Source organism: Hyperolius riggenbachi, chromosome 10, assembly GCF_040937935.1.
Source record: "Hyperolius riggenbachi isolate aHypRig1 chromosome 10, aHypRig1.pri, whole genome shotgun sequence".
NCBI lineage: Eukaryota > Metazoa > Chordata > Amphibia > Anura > Hyperoliidae > Hyperolius > Hyperolius riggenbachi.
Window position 1 is genome coordinate 191,741,838 of NC_090655.1, and position 18,308 is coordinate 191,760,145.

Sequence of the window (18,308 nt, forward strand, 5' to 3'; positions counted from 1 at the left end):
CTACCTATACTGAAGGTCCCTTTACCTACCTACCTACCTACCTATACTGAAGGCACATGTACCTTACTACCTATACTGAAGGCCCCTATACCTAGCTACCTACCTATACTGCAGGCACTTATACCCTGCTACCTATACTGAAGGCCCCAATACCTAGTTACCTACCAATACTAAAAGCACATGTACTGTGCTACCTATACTGAAGGCCCATATACCCTGCTACCTATACTGAAGGCCCATATACCCTGCTACCTATACTGAAGGCCCATATACCCTGCTACCTATACTGAAGGCTCATATACCCTGCTACCTATACTGAAGGCCCATATACCCTGCTACCTATACTGAAGGCCCATATACCCTGCTACCTATACTGAAGGCCCATATACCCTGCTACCTATACAGAAGGCCCATATACCCTGCTACCTATACTGAATGCTCATATACCCTGCTACCTATACTGAAGGCCCATATACCCTGCTACCTATAGTGAAGGCCCATATACCTTGCTACCTATACTGAAGGCCCATATACCTTGCTACCTATACTGAAAGCTACCATTATTGAAGGCACCCATACCTAGCTAGCTATACTGAAGGCACCTTTACCTCGCTACCTATGCCTGGGTACCTATACTGCGGGCAACTATACCACGGATCGCACAATTCTTATGTGCACGATTCGTTAGATTCGTTAGATTCGGGATTCGAAAGGTTCGAGATATTAGAGAACCTTTTTAGATTAAGATCCGGATTCGGATTCGAAGAAATTGTGGATTCGTCCCATCCCTACTAAAAACCATTTGTAGACTAGTCTAAACTGCTTAGTGAATTGAGGTTCACACTAAGGGCACTTTTTTTTAAGCATCAGCGATTTTCAAAATCACCCTAAAAGTGCTTGTGCAATGATTCCCTATGAGAGTGTTCACATATAAGTGGTTCAATTCAGATCTGCTCACCAAAGCGCTGCCTGTACCATTTTTGGGGCGATTTGCCTCATTGGAAGGTTTAAGGAAATCACAAAATGCTTGAAAAAGCACTTTGTATAGCGATTTCCCCAGCACTTTTAAGTGAAAAAACAAATCGCTCTGCAAAAGCCCTTAGAAAAGCTCATTACAAAAAATCGCAATGTGCAGGTAATCACCGGGAGGCGCTAAAAATTATTGCGCACAAAATTGCAAAATGCTGGCGTCCGCGATTGTGATTTTAGATATGAACAAGGCCTTATAGCTATGATCTTGCCACAGTATATTTGTTAGTTTGGCTTACAATATCACTTGTATGCAGATGTCCCAAATCTCTTTGCTCCTGACCTTAATGCTTTAATATCTCTGTTCCTTTATTGTATTAACATTGTTTCCACTCTTCCTTTTGTCCTTTTGCATTCTTAAACTTGATATAGATAAGAAAGAACTGGTCATTTTTCTGCCTTCTTAATTGGCTTTCTTTGTTGACATAGCAATTAACATTGAAAACACACCAGCCAATAGATTCCTAAATCATGGTTGCTTAGGGGTAAAATTAAATGTGGCAGTCTCTTTCAAGTGTCACATTAGTATCTTAACTATATCTTTTTGTTGTTCTCTCACATCTGCTCCTTCCCACTGCAGAATACAGCTAAAATTCTAGTGTATACCCTCATTCTATACCAGACATTCCAGTTAAGCTGGCCCTGATGTCCCAGAATTAGCCCTCCATCCAAGCCACAAATATGTCTCAGCCTATGTCCCAGGTGGGCTGCCAAATGTCCCAGGTGGGCCATCGAATGCCTTAGCTGCCAGACTCTGTGGCCGTGCAACTGGATCCTGTGCTCCGTGCCTTTCTCCTGAAAACATTGGCCCACCTAAGATTAAAGATGTAGTTGGGAAGGATGGGGGCAATTTTGGTGTTGGTATGTACTGTAATTGTAACGATCGGTGTAACACAGAGAGGGTCTGATTACCAGTGATCTGCAGTATCACCGAGAATGCAGAATATACCCGATTGTTGATGATCTGCAGTATCACCGATAATCAGATATCTTCTAACCTCTGGACACCTGAAGGATGAGAGTGTTTGGTGCAACAGAAATACTTTGAGGAGAGCACCCTATAGAGGGTGCTAGATAGTACAAGATACTGCACAGAAGTAAGTTCCTTCCGTTAGCCTAGACTCTCCCGGGGGAGGAGCTAGGCTGAAAGTAGGAAGGACAGAGTGTGAGTGACACCAATGAGGGTGTCACTAACAGGTCTGGGAACTGCCTCTAACAGAGGGGGTAATCTAGACCAGAAGTTGAGACAGCTGGAGGCTCGCTGGATATATAGACTGGGCACTCTCAGTCCACATGGCCTTAATGAGGGTTTTACCTTTTCTCCCTTCTTGTAGTTGTGTCCCCACTGCCTTTAATCTGGCACCACTCCCATATCCTTTAGGAGTGCCCTCAGGGTAATAATTTGTACTGTATGCCCCCAAGGAGTGCCCTGAGAATATTTTGTACTGCATGCCCCAATTGTGATTATCTGTACATTGCTTACCCCTAATTTCTAGGAAGAGGGGGCACCTCCCTCATATAAATCACTGGGGTGACCTGTGCTGATACCCCTGAGGGGGTAATGAGTATAAGCATATGGGGCATAGTGCTTTTACCCCGGGTTAATACCCCTTTGGGGTTACTAGTTTAAGCATATGGGGCATAGTGACTTTGCCCTGGGTTCCTGAAAAATCTGTCTGCTAATAAAGTTTCTTGTATGTGTTTATACCCCTGCCTGTGTGGGTGGGTAGGTGTATGCCCGTTACTGGTCGCCTCCCCCTGTGGGGGGGTTTTCCCCCCCCCTCTCCTTCTCCTTACGCACGGTTGTCCCCTATAATTGTTTCAGGCAGTAGCCTGGTATTGTATACAGGTTGCCATGACTACAGGTGATGCAGGAAGCGAACGGCGTAAGCTTGGTCTTCGCCGCGCTGGTCATCACCTAGGCAACGCGTACCTGCGTCATCACACAACGCATACTGCCCTTACACCAGGCGTATGTGCGTAGTCTGGTGGGCGTCGTACGAGCGGTGTCTGGAGGAAGATGCGGAAGCCTATTGGCTGCGCGACCCTGACGTGGGTTCCAGCACGCTCGTTCTAGCCACGCCCCCAGCCCGCAGCTACTGACCAATCAGGATGGCCTAAACACGGACTCGGTGTTTTGATACAAGCAGAGCCCTGTGGCCGCTCTGTTAATGGGGTGAGTGCGTTCTACATATATAAATGTAGAGGATGTGGGGATAATTGACCAGTCCTGACTTAGTGCAGTCTGGTTTTAAATTATATGAGTATGTATGGCCAATGCTTTTGATTGGCCACTATGGGTGATGGATCCCTCTGTGGACAAATCCGGTCCGGGGCCACACCCCCCGGGAAGGAGGAGTAGGTATCCGCCCTACCCAGCAACCACTGGGCTTACCAATATACTATAAAAGGGCAGCCTTAATGGAGGCACCTTAGCAGGCTGTGAATATACGGCCGTTACTCTGTCTGTTGGTCATTTAGAAATGTGATAATGTATATTTTGTAACTCGTTTTTTAGCACTATGGCACTCTAGCACTGAGCACTTTCACTCCTGACGAAATTTCCAATTTAGGAAATGAAACATGTCGAGTTTTGTGTAGAGTAACTTAAGTTAGGACTGGGAAAAGGGGTGGATGGTCCTTTGAACCAATGATACTTACCACCCTTCCCAGACATCACTTTCTATGTATATGACAAACCTAGGTCATTTTTAATGCAGACTTAATAAAAGTTAAATTTTACTAACTAGTCCTCTCCGATTAGGGTAACTGTGTTATATATTAAGAATCAGGGGTGTTTTTTGTATAACTGCCTCTAACAGTAAGGCCAGTTCTCGAGGTCGGGCAAGCCAGGTCGTCAACACACAGACAGACAAGGTACAATTTCAGGAGACAGATACGGAATCCAATGGACAGGCAGAGTTTGGCAACAGAGTATCAGAATAGCGAGGTACAGAATCAGAAGGCAGATACAGAGTCCAGGAACGAGCAGAGTTTGGCAACAGGATATCAGAATAGCAAGGTACAGAGTCAGAGATCAGAGGAATGGTCAGGCAGGCAGAAGGTCATAACAAATAGTACAATACAATATTCCTAAGCAAAGGTGTGAGCTCCGTGATCATCAACACCTTTGGAAACTGGTCTAGAACACAGATACTGACAAGGTCTGAGTGCTACCATGTAGTGATCGCAACGCCAGACACCAGAGGAATGACCAGCACCCAGTAGATATACTATAGCGCTCTCCAGCGCCACCCCTAAGTGCTGGACCAATGAGAACTGGTGAAAATGTCAGCTGACCAGCTTGGTCAGCTGACTCTCCTCTGGCTGTCATATAAGCTCTGCCTCTCAGCGCGCGCGCGTCCTTCTGAACCTGTGTGGACTATCAGTCCCAGCCACACCAGACATGTTTTGCAATGTATCTGCTGACTCGGGCGCGGGACCCGCCGCGCTGCTCTCCAAGCAAGCGGCGGCCTCCCCGCGTCCAACCACAGTGTCATTAACATTGTCATGCGCGCAATCTGCCGCATCCAACGCGGACTCCACCACTCTGCCCATGCGGCATGCGGCAGTTTCTCCGCGTTGTGCCGCCATGTTGGACACGGAAACAGCCGCCTCACTCTGAGTACTTGCGGCAGCTTTTCCACGTTTCCTCACAGTAATATAATATCCCTTGCCCGCCTCCTGACATTGGCAAGACAAAACAAGACAAATAACATTTATATTGCGCTTTTCTCCTGGCGGACTCAAAGCGCCAGAGCAGCAGCCACTAGGGCGCGCTCTATAGGCAGTAGCAGTGTTAGGGAGACTTGCCTAAGGTCTCCTACTGAATAGGTGCTGAATTACTGAACAGGCAGAGCCGAGATTCGAACCCAGGTCTCCTGTGTCAGCGGCAGAGCCCTTAACCATTACACCATCCAACCACATTGGGGTATTATATTACATACCAACACAGTTTGGGCCCAGAAAAATCTGGTCACTGTACATGATATATACAGTATATGCACTGCATATGGAACATTGTACATTATACCTGGGTTAAATTAGTGAGCACCCCTTCTCTGTTGGCTGCAATACATCTGGTGGCAGCACTGCAGTGCACCCTCTTACCCCTGCTGCGCGACTTATCCACTTCTCTTCCTTCATAACTAACACTGACGTTCTCTAACATGCCTCCTTCCTCCTCTGGAACACCATCTCAATGTATGTCTGACAATAGCTAAACTGTAACATCTTAGAACCATTTTCACTACAGGCTTACATTTTGCACGTGAGAATTTTGCAAAAAAATCCTCACATGAAAAGAAAGAAATGTTGAATTTTGCATGCCACTAACCTATGACATAACTTTTTTTTTTTTTTTGCTGCCTTAGTAAAACGTGTTCTATGCAGAGGCGTTGAAAAAAATCATGCGCGATTCAGACGCAAAGTAGTGCGGCATACAAAAAAATCCAGCAGGCAGTCAGTTTTTTTTTTTTTCCCGTAGTATAATGCAAATGAAAATGTTTTCGTGTAATGGAAATTATTCCGTAGATTTTCATTAACATTCCAATTTTTAGTATAGGAAAATGCTAAAGTTCACATGCACTGGACGTTATTAAACACAAAATGTAAATATTACCAATTCAGGCAAGCATACTATAATTTCAAATACAGCTTACTGACTCCCCTTATGTGCTCTGCCCACATATTATTCTCTTGAAGGTTGTAAGGGCAAAGTACTCTCTCCTATTGTATCATGGTATTTGCAAATCTACTTTACTGTTGCACCTGTTGCACCTTATTTTCTCACATTTGATTAGTTTACATTTGGAAAATAAGGGTATTTTGTTTTAAGAATTGTGCTTTCCATATCAGATGATGCTGTCTTTGGAGATAAGAGTAGATGAAACTATTCCCAGCTATATTTAACTGGAAAAGCTTCACCTTGTTCTGGTCACTATTGGGCTGCACCGTAATTATCTGTGAGTAACTGTTGTCTCTTTTCTTCAGGACCTAAACAGCAGAACAATTCTGTTTGTGAGTCTGTGACAGCAAGTGTATCCTAAATTGGCAACACATGGGTACTTTAAATGTACAAGTGATGAAGAGTACATTTCTGGTAAACAGAGACGCACTGTTTTTTTTTATTTACCCGTCCCTCCCTCCCACAGCCAGCCAATCACTATGATCGTCAGTCATAGGCTTCAGCCGTTCACCGCCGAGAATCTGGAGGGGACAGCCAGCTGTCACCAGTACAGCGCTGCTGTAAATCGCAGCACTGTACACGGTAACTAGATGACGGTTTCGCCGTCTAACAGTCTCCGAACGGCAATCGCTGCTGGAAGACTGAAGGCATAGCTCTGCTCCGCCTGCCAAGCAGGAGATGTGCGCACAGCCTGGCTTCTTTCAGCTACAGTAGGGCACCCCTTTGTAGCCCATATTTTTTTCTGCTACAAGGCTTTCGGCTACAGTAGGGCGCCCCTTTGTAGCCCATATTTTTTATTCGGCTACAAGGTTTTTGATTCTGCTACAAAAGGGCGACCCTTTGTAGCCCATATTTTTTATTCAGCTACAAGGTTTTTGATTCTGCTACAAAAGGGCACCCTTTTATAGGCAAGATTTTTGATTCGGGGGTGCAGGTAAGGGGGGGGGGGGTAAGGATTAATGGCAAAAGCAAGAATGTCCCTGTGCTGTTGTCTTCACTCTGCCCCCTCCTTTTCTGCTGAAGTGACTCATGTGATGCCAGGGCTATCAGCAGAGGGAGGAGGAAGAGGGAAGACACAAATATAGGAAGATTCTTGCCTTTGCCATTGACAAGAGATAAGGAAGTTTCAACTGCTCTCTGCACTGACAATTAACTTTTTTACACACAGGAAGTACTTGGGAATGCTTTTAGATGTAAATGAGTAGTTATGAAATGTTAGTTTTGGGAGTGTAATCCCACTTTCAGAACTGGAAGCTGATTCAAGGTAGTGGGAGTTTTCAGAAGCTGTATAAATTACAAACTATATTACTATACTTATCATAAGCCTTATTTCAACTGTACCTCTTTGCTATCATCTCAGACTGCCCCTAGGAAAATGTAAGAAAACCACTGTATATAAAAAATGTCATTCAGCTTGATCTGCTTTTCTCATTGCTAATGGACTCCAGAAACTTTTTCATCTGTGCCTGTAAAAGTTATTAATTACACTTTTATATAAACTGACTCCTAATACAGATTTACTTCCCCTTTAAATATTCATGTGTTTATAATGTATAGATGATATGAGCTCCAAAACCTAGAGATCCCTTATGCTGCCTTCTAATGCTGCCTTTATTAGGGACGGTTCTTACGCTACGAGCTGAAAGACAAACGCACATGAAATACGGTGTTTGTGAGAGCCGAGATGTAGAGAATGATGGGGGTGATTAAAGAGGCCATAAAATACAATACATTCATTTCAATTTAATATTTAATGATCTCTTTCTGCCAAATCCTAGGAAAACAAATTTGTCCCACCATTGTCTCTGCAATAACATTGTTTTCCAAAGCTTTTGTTTGATTTTTGGTGAAAATAGCGTGTTTCTTAGCAGGTTCTGAGTGCTTGGAGCTTATACAGTGTGCGTTGTGTACAGCATAGCCTATAGATAATGAGTGTGTATGAAGATTCAGGTTTACCATTAACCTCTCCACTTGCCAGTTCTTTCTACGGATTTTTTTCCGTGTAATTATTAATTGTTCATAATGAAATCTACTCTACTGATTCGTTAAGGAATAAGCCTACTCAACTCTCAGACATCTTTTATTGGCAGACTTCTGCATCTCGCATAAAGGGGAACCCAACAGGATAACCCAGTAAGGGCCCGTTCTCACTTGAGCGGGAATCGCGCGATTCCCGCTCAAGACAAACCTCTAGCGGTTTTTAAAAAAACACCACAACATGTAACACATGGCAGTGTTCTCACTGCCGCGTTTGCGGCTAGCGTTAACCGCAAACGTGTTACATGCAGCGGTTTGCCGGCGGTTCGCGATCACGATTAGCATGCATAGCACCGCTAATCACGATCGCTCCAAAACCGCCGCAGTGTCCAGTGATTTTTCTGCGTAATCGCCGGCGTTTTGCGATTCTTAGATGCGAACGGGCCCCTTAAGAGTCTTTGGCAGGATTTTAACAGACCTTTATTCAAAACATGCTGCTTTTTTTATCTAAGGTCTTGTTTTCTGAAATATCCTTTGTCTCCTACTTAATGTCTACTTGTCTGTTTAGTTTTAGGTATTCTCTATCCTGAATTCAGGTTCATCTCTAAAGGTGCATACACACATCAGACTATAGTCTTTGGAAAATGAAAGATCACAGACCAATCTTACCACCCTTCATGTAGTATGAGAGCCATACTCTACACAGTCTTTTCTATGGAACTGAACTCCACATCAGAAAAAAATCTTTGCAAGATGCTGCACACACAGATGCTGTACAGACACAAAAGATCAGTATCTGCAAAAGATCTGTTCCTGCCAAAAATCCATTCCTGCAAATTGCAATGATAGTCTATGAGATCTGCAGATCATCATACACACATGATTTAACTGACATTCATCTGCAGATTAGATCCACCAGGATGGATTTTCAGATCTGCAGATGATTGCTTGATCTGCAGATGTGCACATGCGCATAGACCTTGAGGCGTAACCTATTACTGATAAATGGGGAACTCATAGGACGACTTAATATTGCTAAATAAAGGACAGTGATGGCTACTTAATATCTAGGGGTACATCTAGCTACCTAATACTGATATATATGGCTACTTAAGTCTGTTATCTGAGGAACATGGCCACTTCATCTATGTATACAGGGCACACTTGGCTACTTCATTATTTTATCTTGATGCACCTAGCTATTTAGTTTGTTTATTGTGACCCAAAGCACTAGGAATTTATAGGGGGCTAAAAGAGACCGAAAAGCCCTCCTACTAAAAAGCAATGTTTGGTGTGATTTGCTTTCTTAAACCTTGGCGGTAATGAAGAGCTCAGCTCGTGCATTACCACCGGGGTGGATTGCTCAGCCCCTGGAGGGTCTTTTTTAATCAAAGAAAAAAGTAAAGGGCAGAAATGACATCAGGATTTAGCCTAAACTGTGGGCAAAAGACATGGCCCCCCACCAGGAACAGAATTCTCTTCATTTACTATATAAAATTCACTGACATCAAAACGTGGACAGTACAATACATGTGTTATGTAAGTAGATCAAGTATTTATCTACTTGTATATGTGTGTATTTTTCCCTGGCATAGTATGGGTAATCCTACTGCTTCAAAGGTGCTTACAATCTTATCCCTACCATAGCCATTGTCTAATTGTATGAGGCAAATTCTGGGGAGAAATAGTTGACTTATGTTTGTGTTTTTGGGGTAAGGAAGGAAACCAGAGTTCACTCATACAATTCTTATAAGTATGCTATAGTAATGCAGTGTGATGCTGTGTACATATTAATGTCTTCAGAAAGAGAAGATCTCTATAGAAAAGCTTTGGTCCAGCAAAGTGTATTGCAATAGTGCTGGCTTCCTGCTATGATTTCTATATACCTGCATATAAACCATGCCCCAAGCTGTAATGTCAGACACTTGGACATTCAGATGCAGAAACCTTCAGTAGTGACCATTCTCATTTCTCAAGTTGCAGATCTGGAAAGAATGAGATGCAGGATGAGGGGGAGGGGGGATATCTTGTTTCCGAATTGTTTGTTTGGATTCTGAATAAATCTGTTATTTTAAGGGGCTTAGAGTAACTGGTAAAGAAAGGGCACACCAAGATTAACAAGGCAATTCCAGCCTTGTTCTTATGGTGACAAAAAGGTTAACCTATACATTTGCGCACAGTGTGATCAATGAAAACACTTATGATCATAGCATACCCATCTGTCCCTTTAGTATCCAATGCTGACAGTACAACTATCCATCTTTACTCTTGTGTATTGACCAACTGGCCACCTTATTGCTTTTCCCACAGGGGGTTATTTCCGCCATCTTAACCAAGTGTACAAGGGATGAAGGATTTATTCCCATCAATAAAAACCTCTGGTAAGTGCTTCTGAACCCAAATGAAACATTGCTGTAACTAAGCCTGGTCATTATTCAGTCTAAACTTAACCATTAACAGTTCTGCACATTCACTTTCCCTATAACCAGAGGGACCTTGCAGTGCCCAGAGGCACCATCACTGCTAGTAAATGTATTACGTCTGTATCAATTAAAATTAATTACAATCTATGGTTTCTCAAGTTTTTATTGTATACACGTATTTCATTAATGCAAAGGCATTTTCACATTTAGATGTTAAATAAATATACACAGCATTTATTAGTTCATAAGAAATTGTCCAGTTTATGTCCGGTATTTATACAGCGTCAGTATATTTTATCGTTCTTTCACTCTGTCTTGTTTAAGTAGTTATTGCAAGTACAGAGTGATGCGGAGGCTTCTTTATATGCTTTTGCTTAAGTATGTGCAGTTTAATGTATTATTATTGTGCAGAAGCTGGAACAGAGGCGCCAAAATAGGATAAAACAGTGTTAAAAAAAACATTTAACAGAGGAGGTAGTGGTGGACTTGCCTTCCCAGTAGACCAAACAGAGACAATTCTGTTATTGTATACAAAAAATAGCATTTAATAGGTACTCCAAATTGCAGCACGTTTCGCAGGCACAATCCTGCTTCATCAGGCAAATCGAGGAGAGCAAACTAGTAAGGGTCTGGTATACAGCCAAGTGCCTCTGAGAGACCCTTATTCATTTTTTGTATGAAATAACAGAATTGTGTCTGTTTGGTGTACTGGGGAGGTAAGTCCACCACTACCTCTTCTATTAAATGTTTTTTTTAACACTGTTTTTTCCTGTCTACAAAGAGCGCCTTCTTAAACCTAAGTTGGGTCGGGTGATAATCTCCCCTCTGCCTATACAGTGGTTGCCTGTGTGAATATAACTGCCCCAAGTCATATACATGTTTATTTGAGACTTACAAACATACTACACCATATTGGGCTCTCCGTCTCCTTTTCTTTTTTTTACTGTGTGTAAATGTATTATTATTGTTATAGCTTTTCTGTGAAAGTTTTTATTTATACAGTTCCTGGTACATCCATAGAAAAAAAGGTAGCTTCCACTGTATACTATTTTATATTCTAGGTCTAATCTTATGATTAAAACTTAAAGGACACGTGAAGTGAGGGGTATATGGAGACTTTATTTTATTTTTATTTAATGCACATTGCCTGGCTGTCCTGTTGATGCTTTGCCCTCTGCTCAGACATTACTGATGCCAGAAAGATCAGCAGGACAGCCAGGCAACTGGTACTGTTTAAAAAGAAATAAATGTCAGCCTCCACTTTAGGTCTTTGCTTTATGAAATTCCTTTGTAAAGGTGGCCCTACAGTGGGGTTTTAAATTCTGTTGAGGTCACTAGCTTGTCTTTTGAAGGAGGATGAAGAGGAACTGAGCATATTGGGCAGCACAATGGCGTAGTGGTTGGCACTCTCGCCTTGTAGCGCTGGTTCCCGCTTCGTATACCAGCCAGGGCTGGTATACGAAGCGGGACCCAGTGGGGGGGGGGGCAGTCAACGGGGGGAGTGCATGGCAGAATTTATTGAGTTCAGTGTAGTTACAGCCGAGGGGAAGAAGCTGTTTCTGTGTCTCGTGGTCTTTGTTGAGATGGACCGGTACCTCAGATACCTCCGCCCCAAGGGGAGTTGATTAAAAAACTGGTGGCCAGGGTGGGAGGGATCCTTGGCAAGGATTACCTTGCCAATTACCCATCAATCACCCCCTGTCACCACCTGTCACTGTTACCCATCAGATTAGACCCTAATCTGCCCCTTGCGGGCACCCAATCACCCGCCCACACGCTCAGATTGCCCTCAGACCCCACCTTATAAATTCGCCAGTGCATTATTTACATCTGTTCTTCCCTGTAATAACCCACTGATCACCTGTCAATCACCTATCAATCACCCCCTCTCACTGCCACCCATCAATCACCCCCTGTCACTGCCACCCATCAATCAGCCCCTAACCTGCCCCTTGCGGGCAATCTGATCACCCACCCACACCATCAGATCTCCTGCAGACCCGCCGTCAGATCACCTCCCAAGTGCATTGTTTACATCTGTTCTCTCCTCTAAACACCCACTAATTACCCATCAATCACCCCCTGTCATCACCTGTCACTGCTACCCATCAGATTAGACCCTTATCTGCCCCTAGGGCACCCAATCACCCGCCCACACCCTCAGAACGCCCTCAGACCCCAGCCCTGATCACCTTGCCAGTGCATTGCTTGCATCTATTCCCCCCACTAATCACACCTTGAGACACCCATCAATCACCTCCTGTCACCACCTGTCACCTTCTAGCACACCTACCCATCAGATCAGGCCCTAATTTGCCCCGTGTGGGCTCCTGATCACTCGGCCAAACCCTCAGATCCCCCTCAGACCCCCTTCCAATCACCTCCCCAGTGCATTCATTGCATCTATTTTCCCCTCTAACCACCCCCTGAGACACCCATCAATCACCTCCTGTCACCCCCCTAGCACTCCTATCCATCAGATCAGGCCCAATACAACCTGCCATCTAAGGGCCACCCTGCTTATGACCGGTTCCACAAAATTCGCCCCCTCATAGACCACCTGTCATCAAAATTTGCAGATGCTTATACCCCTGAACAGTCATTTTGAGAAATTTGGTTTCCAGACTACTCACGGTTTTGGGCCCGTAAAATGCCAGGGCAGTATAGGAACCCCACAAGTGACCCCTTTTTAGAAAAAAGACACCTCTAGGTATTCTGTTAGGTGTATGACGAGTTCATAGAAGATTTTATTTTTTGTCAAAAGTTAGCGGAAATTGATTTTTTTTGTTTTTTCACAGTGTCATTTTTCACTAACTTGTGACAAAAAATAAAATCTTTTATGAACTCACCATACTTCTAATGAAATACCTTGGGGTGTCTTCTTCCTAAAATGGGGTCACTTGTGGGGTTCCTATACTGCCCTGGCATTTTAGGGGCACTGAACCGTGAGGAGTAGTCTAGAAAACAAATGCCTCAAAATGACCTGTGAATAGGACGTTGGGCCCCTTAGCGCACCTAGGCTGCAAAAAAGTGTCACACGTGGTATCGCCGTACTCAGGAGAAGTAGTATAATGTGTTTTGGGGTGTATTTTTACACATACCCATGCTGGGTGGGAGAAATCTCTCTGTAAATGGACAATTGTGTGTAAAAAAAATCAAAAAATTGTCATTTACAGAGATATTTCTCCCACCCAGCATGGGTATGTGTAAAAATACACCACAAAACACATTATACTACCTCTCCTGAGTACAGCGGTACCACATGTGTGGCACTTTTTTGCACCCTAAGTGCGCTAAGGGGCCCAAAGTCTAATGAGTACCTTTAGGATTTCACAGGTCCTTTTGCGACATTTGGTTTCAAGACTACTCCTCACGGTTTAGGGCCCCTAAAATGCCAGAGCAGTATAGGAACCCCACAAATGACCCCATTTTAGAAAGAAGACACCCAAAGGTATTCCGTTAGGAGTATGGTGAGTTCATGGAAGATTTATTTTTTTGTCACAAGTTAGCGGAAAATGACACTTTGGCCTCGATTCATAAAAGTGCCTGCGAGCGGGGAAAGTCGAGCGGGGAAACACCGCTGTCGGTATTTCCGCCTTCAGGGAGGTAATTCATAAAAATTTAGCTAGTTGTGACAGGCGTGCGGAGATACTCCGCTGTAGGCAGGCGTTAGGCTGTCCTACGCATGCGGAAACAGGAGAAGCAGGCGGAATCCCTCCGTGCGGTGTTCTCTCTGCAGCTGCTTGGGAGGTCTGTCCCATTCACTGCAACGGATTCCGCACGCTTCTCGCCACATCAGAGGTAGCGGTAATACCCGTCCGCATACCGCTACCTCTAATCTTTATGAATTGACATTTGTTACTTTTGCTGTGATAATCACCGCACAAGGCGGTGATTGATCACTCTGCTCGTGGATGTCGGCTTTTCATGCGGAAAAAGCCTTTATGAATACAGATTTGGCTGTGTGGTCGGTAAAGTGAGCAGTTTTCAGCATTTCCTCATGCGGAAATGCTGTATGAATCGAGGCCTTTGTGAAAAAACCATTAAAATTTCCGCTTGCTTGTGACAAAAAATAAAATCTTCTATGAACTCACCATACTCCTAACTGAATACTTTGGGTATGGCCTGCACCTAGAACAGGCATAACAGGCATAAAGTATTCGCACCCATGTCACACCCAGCACCTGCACCCACATGACCTCCAGTACATTCAATACAACTGTATTGAAAAGTCAAATTAAATTGCTGCTGATAATGACAATTGGAGTGATTTTCTGGAAATTTTTGATAATAATTGGCCAAAGTGAAAAATATATTTTCAAAATTGACTAGTGGGAGAGTTTAAATGTATATACAGTATTCAATTATTCATAATCAACTTTGAATATTTTTTTAAATGTCTTATTTCATGTTCCAATGATTAAAATATAAATGGTAAAGTAAAATATAAAATTTACATTTTAATAGGTTTATACACTCCACCAATAATTGAAATTTGTAATTAATGTTTTAAATACTTTTTTTTATAGAAGTTTGTTTGGTCTTAAAGAGACACTGAAGCGAAAAAAAAATTATGATATGAATTGGTTGTGTAGTACGGATAATTACTAGAACATTGGTTACAAAATATTCTCATATTTTTATTTTCAGTTTTACAGCTTTTTTCATAACATTGCATCATTCTCTAATATTTTCAAATTACACCCTACTCTGCATTCTAAATGTTTTTATAGAACAGGCAGTGAACTTTGACCTGTCCTGAACTGTTCTCTGCAAAAGAAAAAAAACAATACAGTTGAGATAAAAAAAAACACCAGAAGTCAGAGCTCTCTGCAACTTTGAAAGTCGTAGTACTCAATGGCTATTTGCATAGATAACTGGAGTTCATTAACTCTTCCTGTACTGGAAACAAATATTAGACTTATGTCTCTGCTCCTAATGCTTTATTTCTTAGCTGTACTACATAACCAATTCATTATATTTCGCTTCAGTGTCTCTTTAATCCCCATTGAAACACATAAACATTTAGCAACCAGATATTCAAAGACTTTCCATGTTTTCTTTTCCTTCTATTTTTTTACACATTTCACTATAATGTTATATGTTTATGGCATGTTATGCTGAATATTCTTAACATAAAATTGATCTAAAAAAATGTATTGAATTGAAAGAACTCTAAAAAAAAAAAGAGAAAAACATAATGTGAATGGCCACTTTAAGAAAAGTTATTAATCATCTTCTAGAACAGTGTTTCTCAACATTTTATTAGTATGTACCCCTTTTAAAACCCTGTACTCGCCAAGTACCCCCTAGCATAGTAAACATTACCGCAAGTACCCCTAGACAAATGTATGCATGTATCATATTACATGATAATTGGTTCTAAACAATTTCCAAGCATTTACTATTGCTTTTATTTAGCTAAAATACTAATTTGGTGTTGTTTGAATGGGATTTATCATTTTCTAAAACTCTAAATTTGTTATTCTTGGTGAAGTATAGCAAGTCTGAGTACCCCCTGGAACCATCAGAAGTACCCCCTGGGGTACACGTACCGCACGTTGAGAACCTAGGTTCTAGAATACAATATCTAGTTAATTTTTTCTCCTAGGTTTTCTCCAAGGAGATCCTTTTTCATCTTAACTTTAAAATAACCTTTCAGTGCTTGAAATTGAAAAAGTACCAAACAGTAGGTGAAAAAGTAGTATTAAAATATTGCAGTATTTTCTTGCTTGCTGGTGACTTAAAAGGCATTTTATTGATACAGAGCGAAAATATCACCTTGGAAAAAATCTTGGAGAAAAACTGAATAAAGACCCAAGTTTAGGTCAGTTTTACACCTTTGGAAAGAGTTGTGGTGGGATGCGCCACCTCCTTGCCAAAAATGAGATTCATATGACATAGTGCCACCTATGGGGGGAGGGGGGTGCATAGTGCCACCCCCCATTCTCCCTTCCCATCCATTGCCCAGAGGCTTGCTCTCTGCTGGAAAGGAAATGCGTCACTGGGATTCCCGGCTTCCCTGTTGTATTTGCGGCGTTGCGCGCTGCACCACCGCCAACTAATTTAAAATTTCTGCGCTGTGCATTTACTTCAATGTCTTCTGCTGCTGTGGACGTCGCATGGTAACTGTTGACTGTGCAGCAGGTTGGCGGCGAATTGGATTCTTGCGCTGCAATGTGACGCGAAAAGTTCACTGGGCCCAATACACTTTCTTTGCTGTTGCTTTACCCTGTATGCAGAAAGGGTAATGCAATGCAAAACAAAGTGTAAAAAAAAAGGGGCCTCAAACAACCTCACTTTTTGTATGTACATATGATAATTATGATAATTTTGTTATTTATAAAATGACATATTATAGAGTTTTAAATAAGTGGTAGAGGTGGTAGAGGTTGAAACTTGACAACAATCACAAAAGCGTAAGCAGATATCAAAATAGTACATGGTACGTTGCCATTGTGCAGTCTAATCTTTTCTGTATTATACAACTAAAATGTACTATATTTAAAAATTAAACTTTATTGCTATGAAAGCCATTTTGTAATTTGCTATTGAAAAATAAGCTTTCTTTTCAGCACTCTACAAGGGAAAAAGTATCAAAAAAATAGGTGAAAAAGTACCGACCATTATTCTGAGTATTTTCTTGTTGGCTGGTGGCTTCAAAGTCATTGGCCCATATGCAATTCACTTTTTCTCCTGAGTTTTCTCCTAGGAGATAATTTTCATCTTCGATTTATAATAACTTTTTAGGACTTTGCAATGGAAAAAGTACCAAAAAGTAGATTAAAAAGTACTTTCAAAATTATTTTTAACTACAGTAATCTCTTGCTTGCTGGTGGGTTAAAAGGCATTTTATGGACAAGTTTGAAAATATCGCCTATGAAAAAGTGAATTGCATATATGGGCTATTGTATTGATAATGTATGAACATATCACATTGAATTGAATAGGGGCTCTTGTGTGAATTCCCATCTTTCTTTATGTAAATTGCTTCACAGAGAGCAAGAACTGACATTTTACCATTCCCAGGCATCATTTCTTCATTTACAAAGCAAAAACTTGGCTGCTATGCAAATCTACATGGATGAGCAAATGACTAGTTTCACTTTTTAGAAATTTGTGACTAATCAAGGGCTGTTTTGTGAGTTAACTGCAATTAAGCTGGCCATACATATACAGATTTTCAAGCTTGCTCAACTTGTAATTTGATTAACTTGTTTTATAAAAAAATTATTGACCAGAAGTAAAAAATGAATCGATTGCAGTACCACATCTAGCAGTCAATTCTCTAGTGAAGGAGGTACCAAAAGGAAAAAAGGACAACTGAAGTGAGAAGAATATCAAGGCTGCCATATGTACTTCCTTTTAAGCAATACCAATTGCCTGGCAGCCCTGCTGATCTATTTGGCTGCAGTAAGGTCGGATTAACACCAAAAACAAGCATTCAGCTAATCTTGGCAGATCTGACAATATCTGAAACACCTGATTTGCTCCATGCCTGTTCAGGGCCTATGGGTAAAAGGCAGATGATCAGCAGGACAGCCAAGCAACCGGTATTGCTTAAAAGAAAAAAAATATGGCAGCCTTCATATCCCTCTTGCTTCAGTTCACCTTTAACTCCTTTATATGGGAATCCATCAAAGGACTTTGAATGATTTCATCTTATAATAGCTGTAATTTAAAGAGCTAACCTGAAGAAGAGTGTTTTTTCTCTCAACAAAAATGGAGCGTCTTGTTAAAGGATTCAAATGCAACTTGGCACAAAAATGAAAATCTGTTTGTGATTTCCCCATACTTGTTTCAGAGATGTGTATTCTGTTTAATACAAATAGGTAATAGTTATGGTCAAAGGATTATGCCATTTTTTAATGCATACACATACAGCTTGAAAATGGATCAATTGGATTGGATTCCACCTTAGTGAGATTTGATTGGTCCATTTTGAAGCTGCAAACATTTGCAGATAAAATTTGCGTTATCCTAATTCAACTCTGAATGATTTTTTTTTTATTGACCATCTCTAATATGCAATATTTCTGTCGTCATTGCACTGACCTGCCAAAAGCTTACCTATCATCCACACTAATGATCCATGAAAGGATAACTGCTAAATACATACAGGAAGGGGAGCTGTGAAGAACAATTCATCCTAACTAGGCAGTGAACACCATTACCTGTACCCAGGGTTGTGG

The 18,308-nt window shown here is 41.8% G+C and overlaps 1 protein-coding gene across 1 annotated transcript in view; it reads left to right on the forward strand.

Annotated features, from left to right (window-relative positions):
• LOC137536763 (heparan-alpha-glucosaminide N-acetyltransferase-like) overlaps positions 1-18,308 on the forward strand; it is a 582,763-nt gene that overhangs the window by 544,817 nt on the left and 19,638 nt on the right. Inside the window, exon 17 of the mRNA XM_068258971.1 lies at positions 10,004-10,074. Coding sequence (XP_068115072.1) covers positions 10,004-10,074 — 71 coding nt within the window. The remainder of the gene's footprint in view (positions 1-10,003; positions 10,075-18,308) is intronic.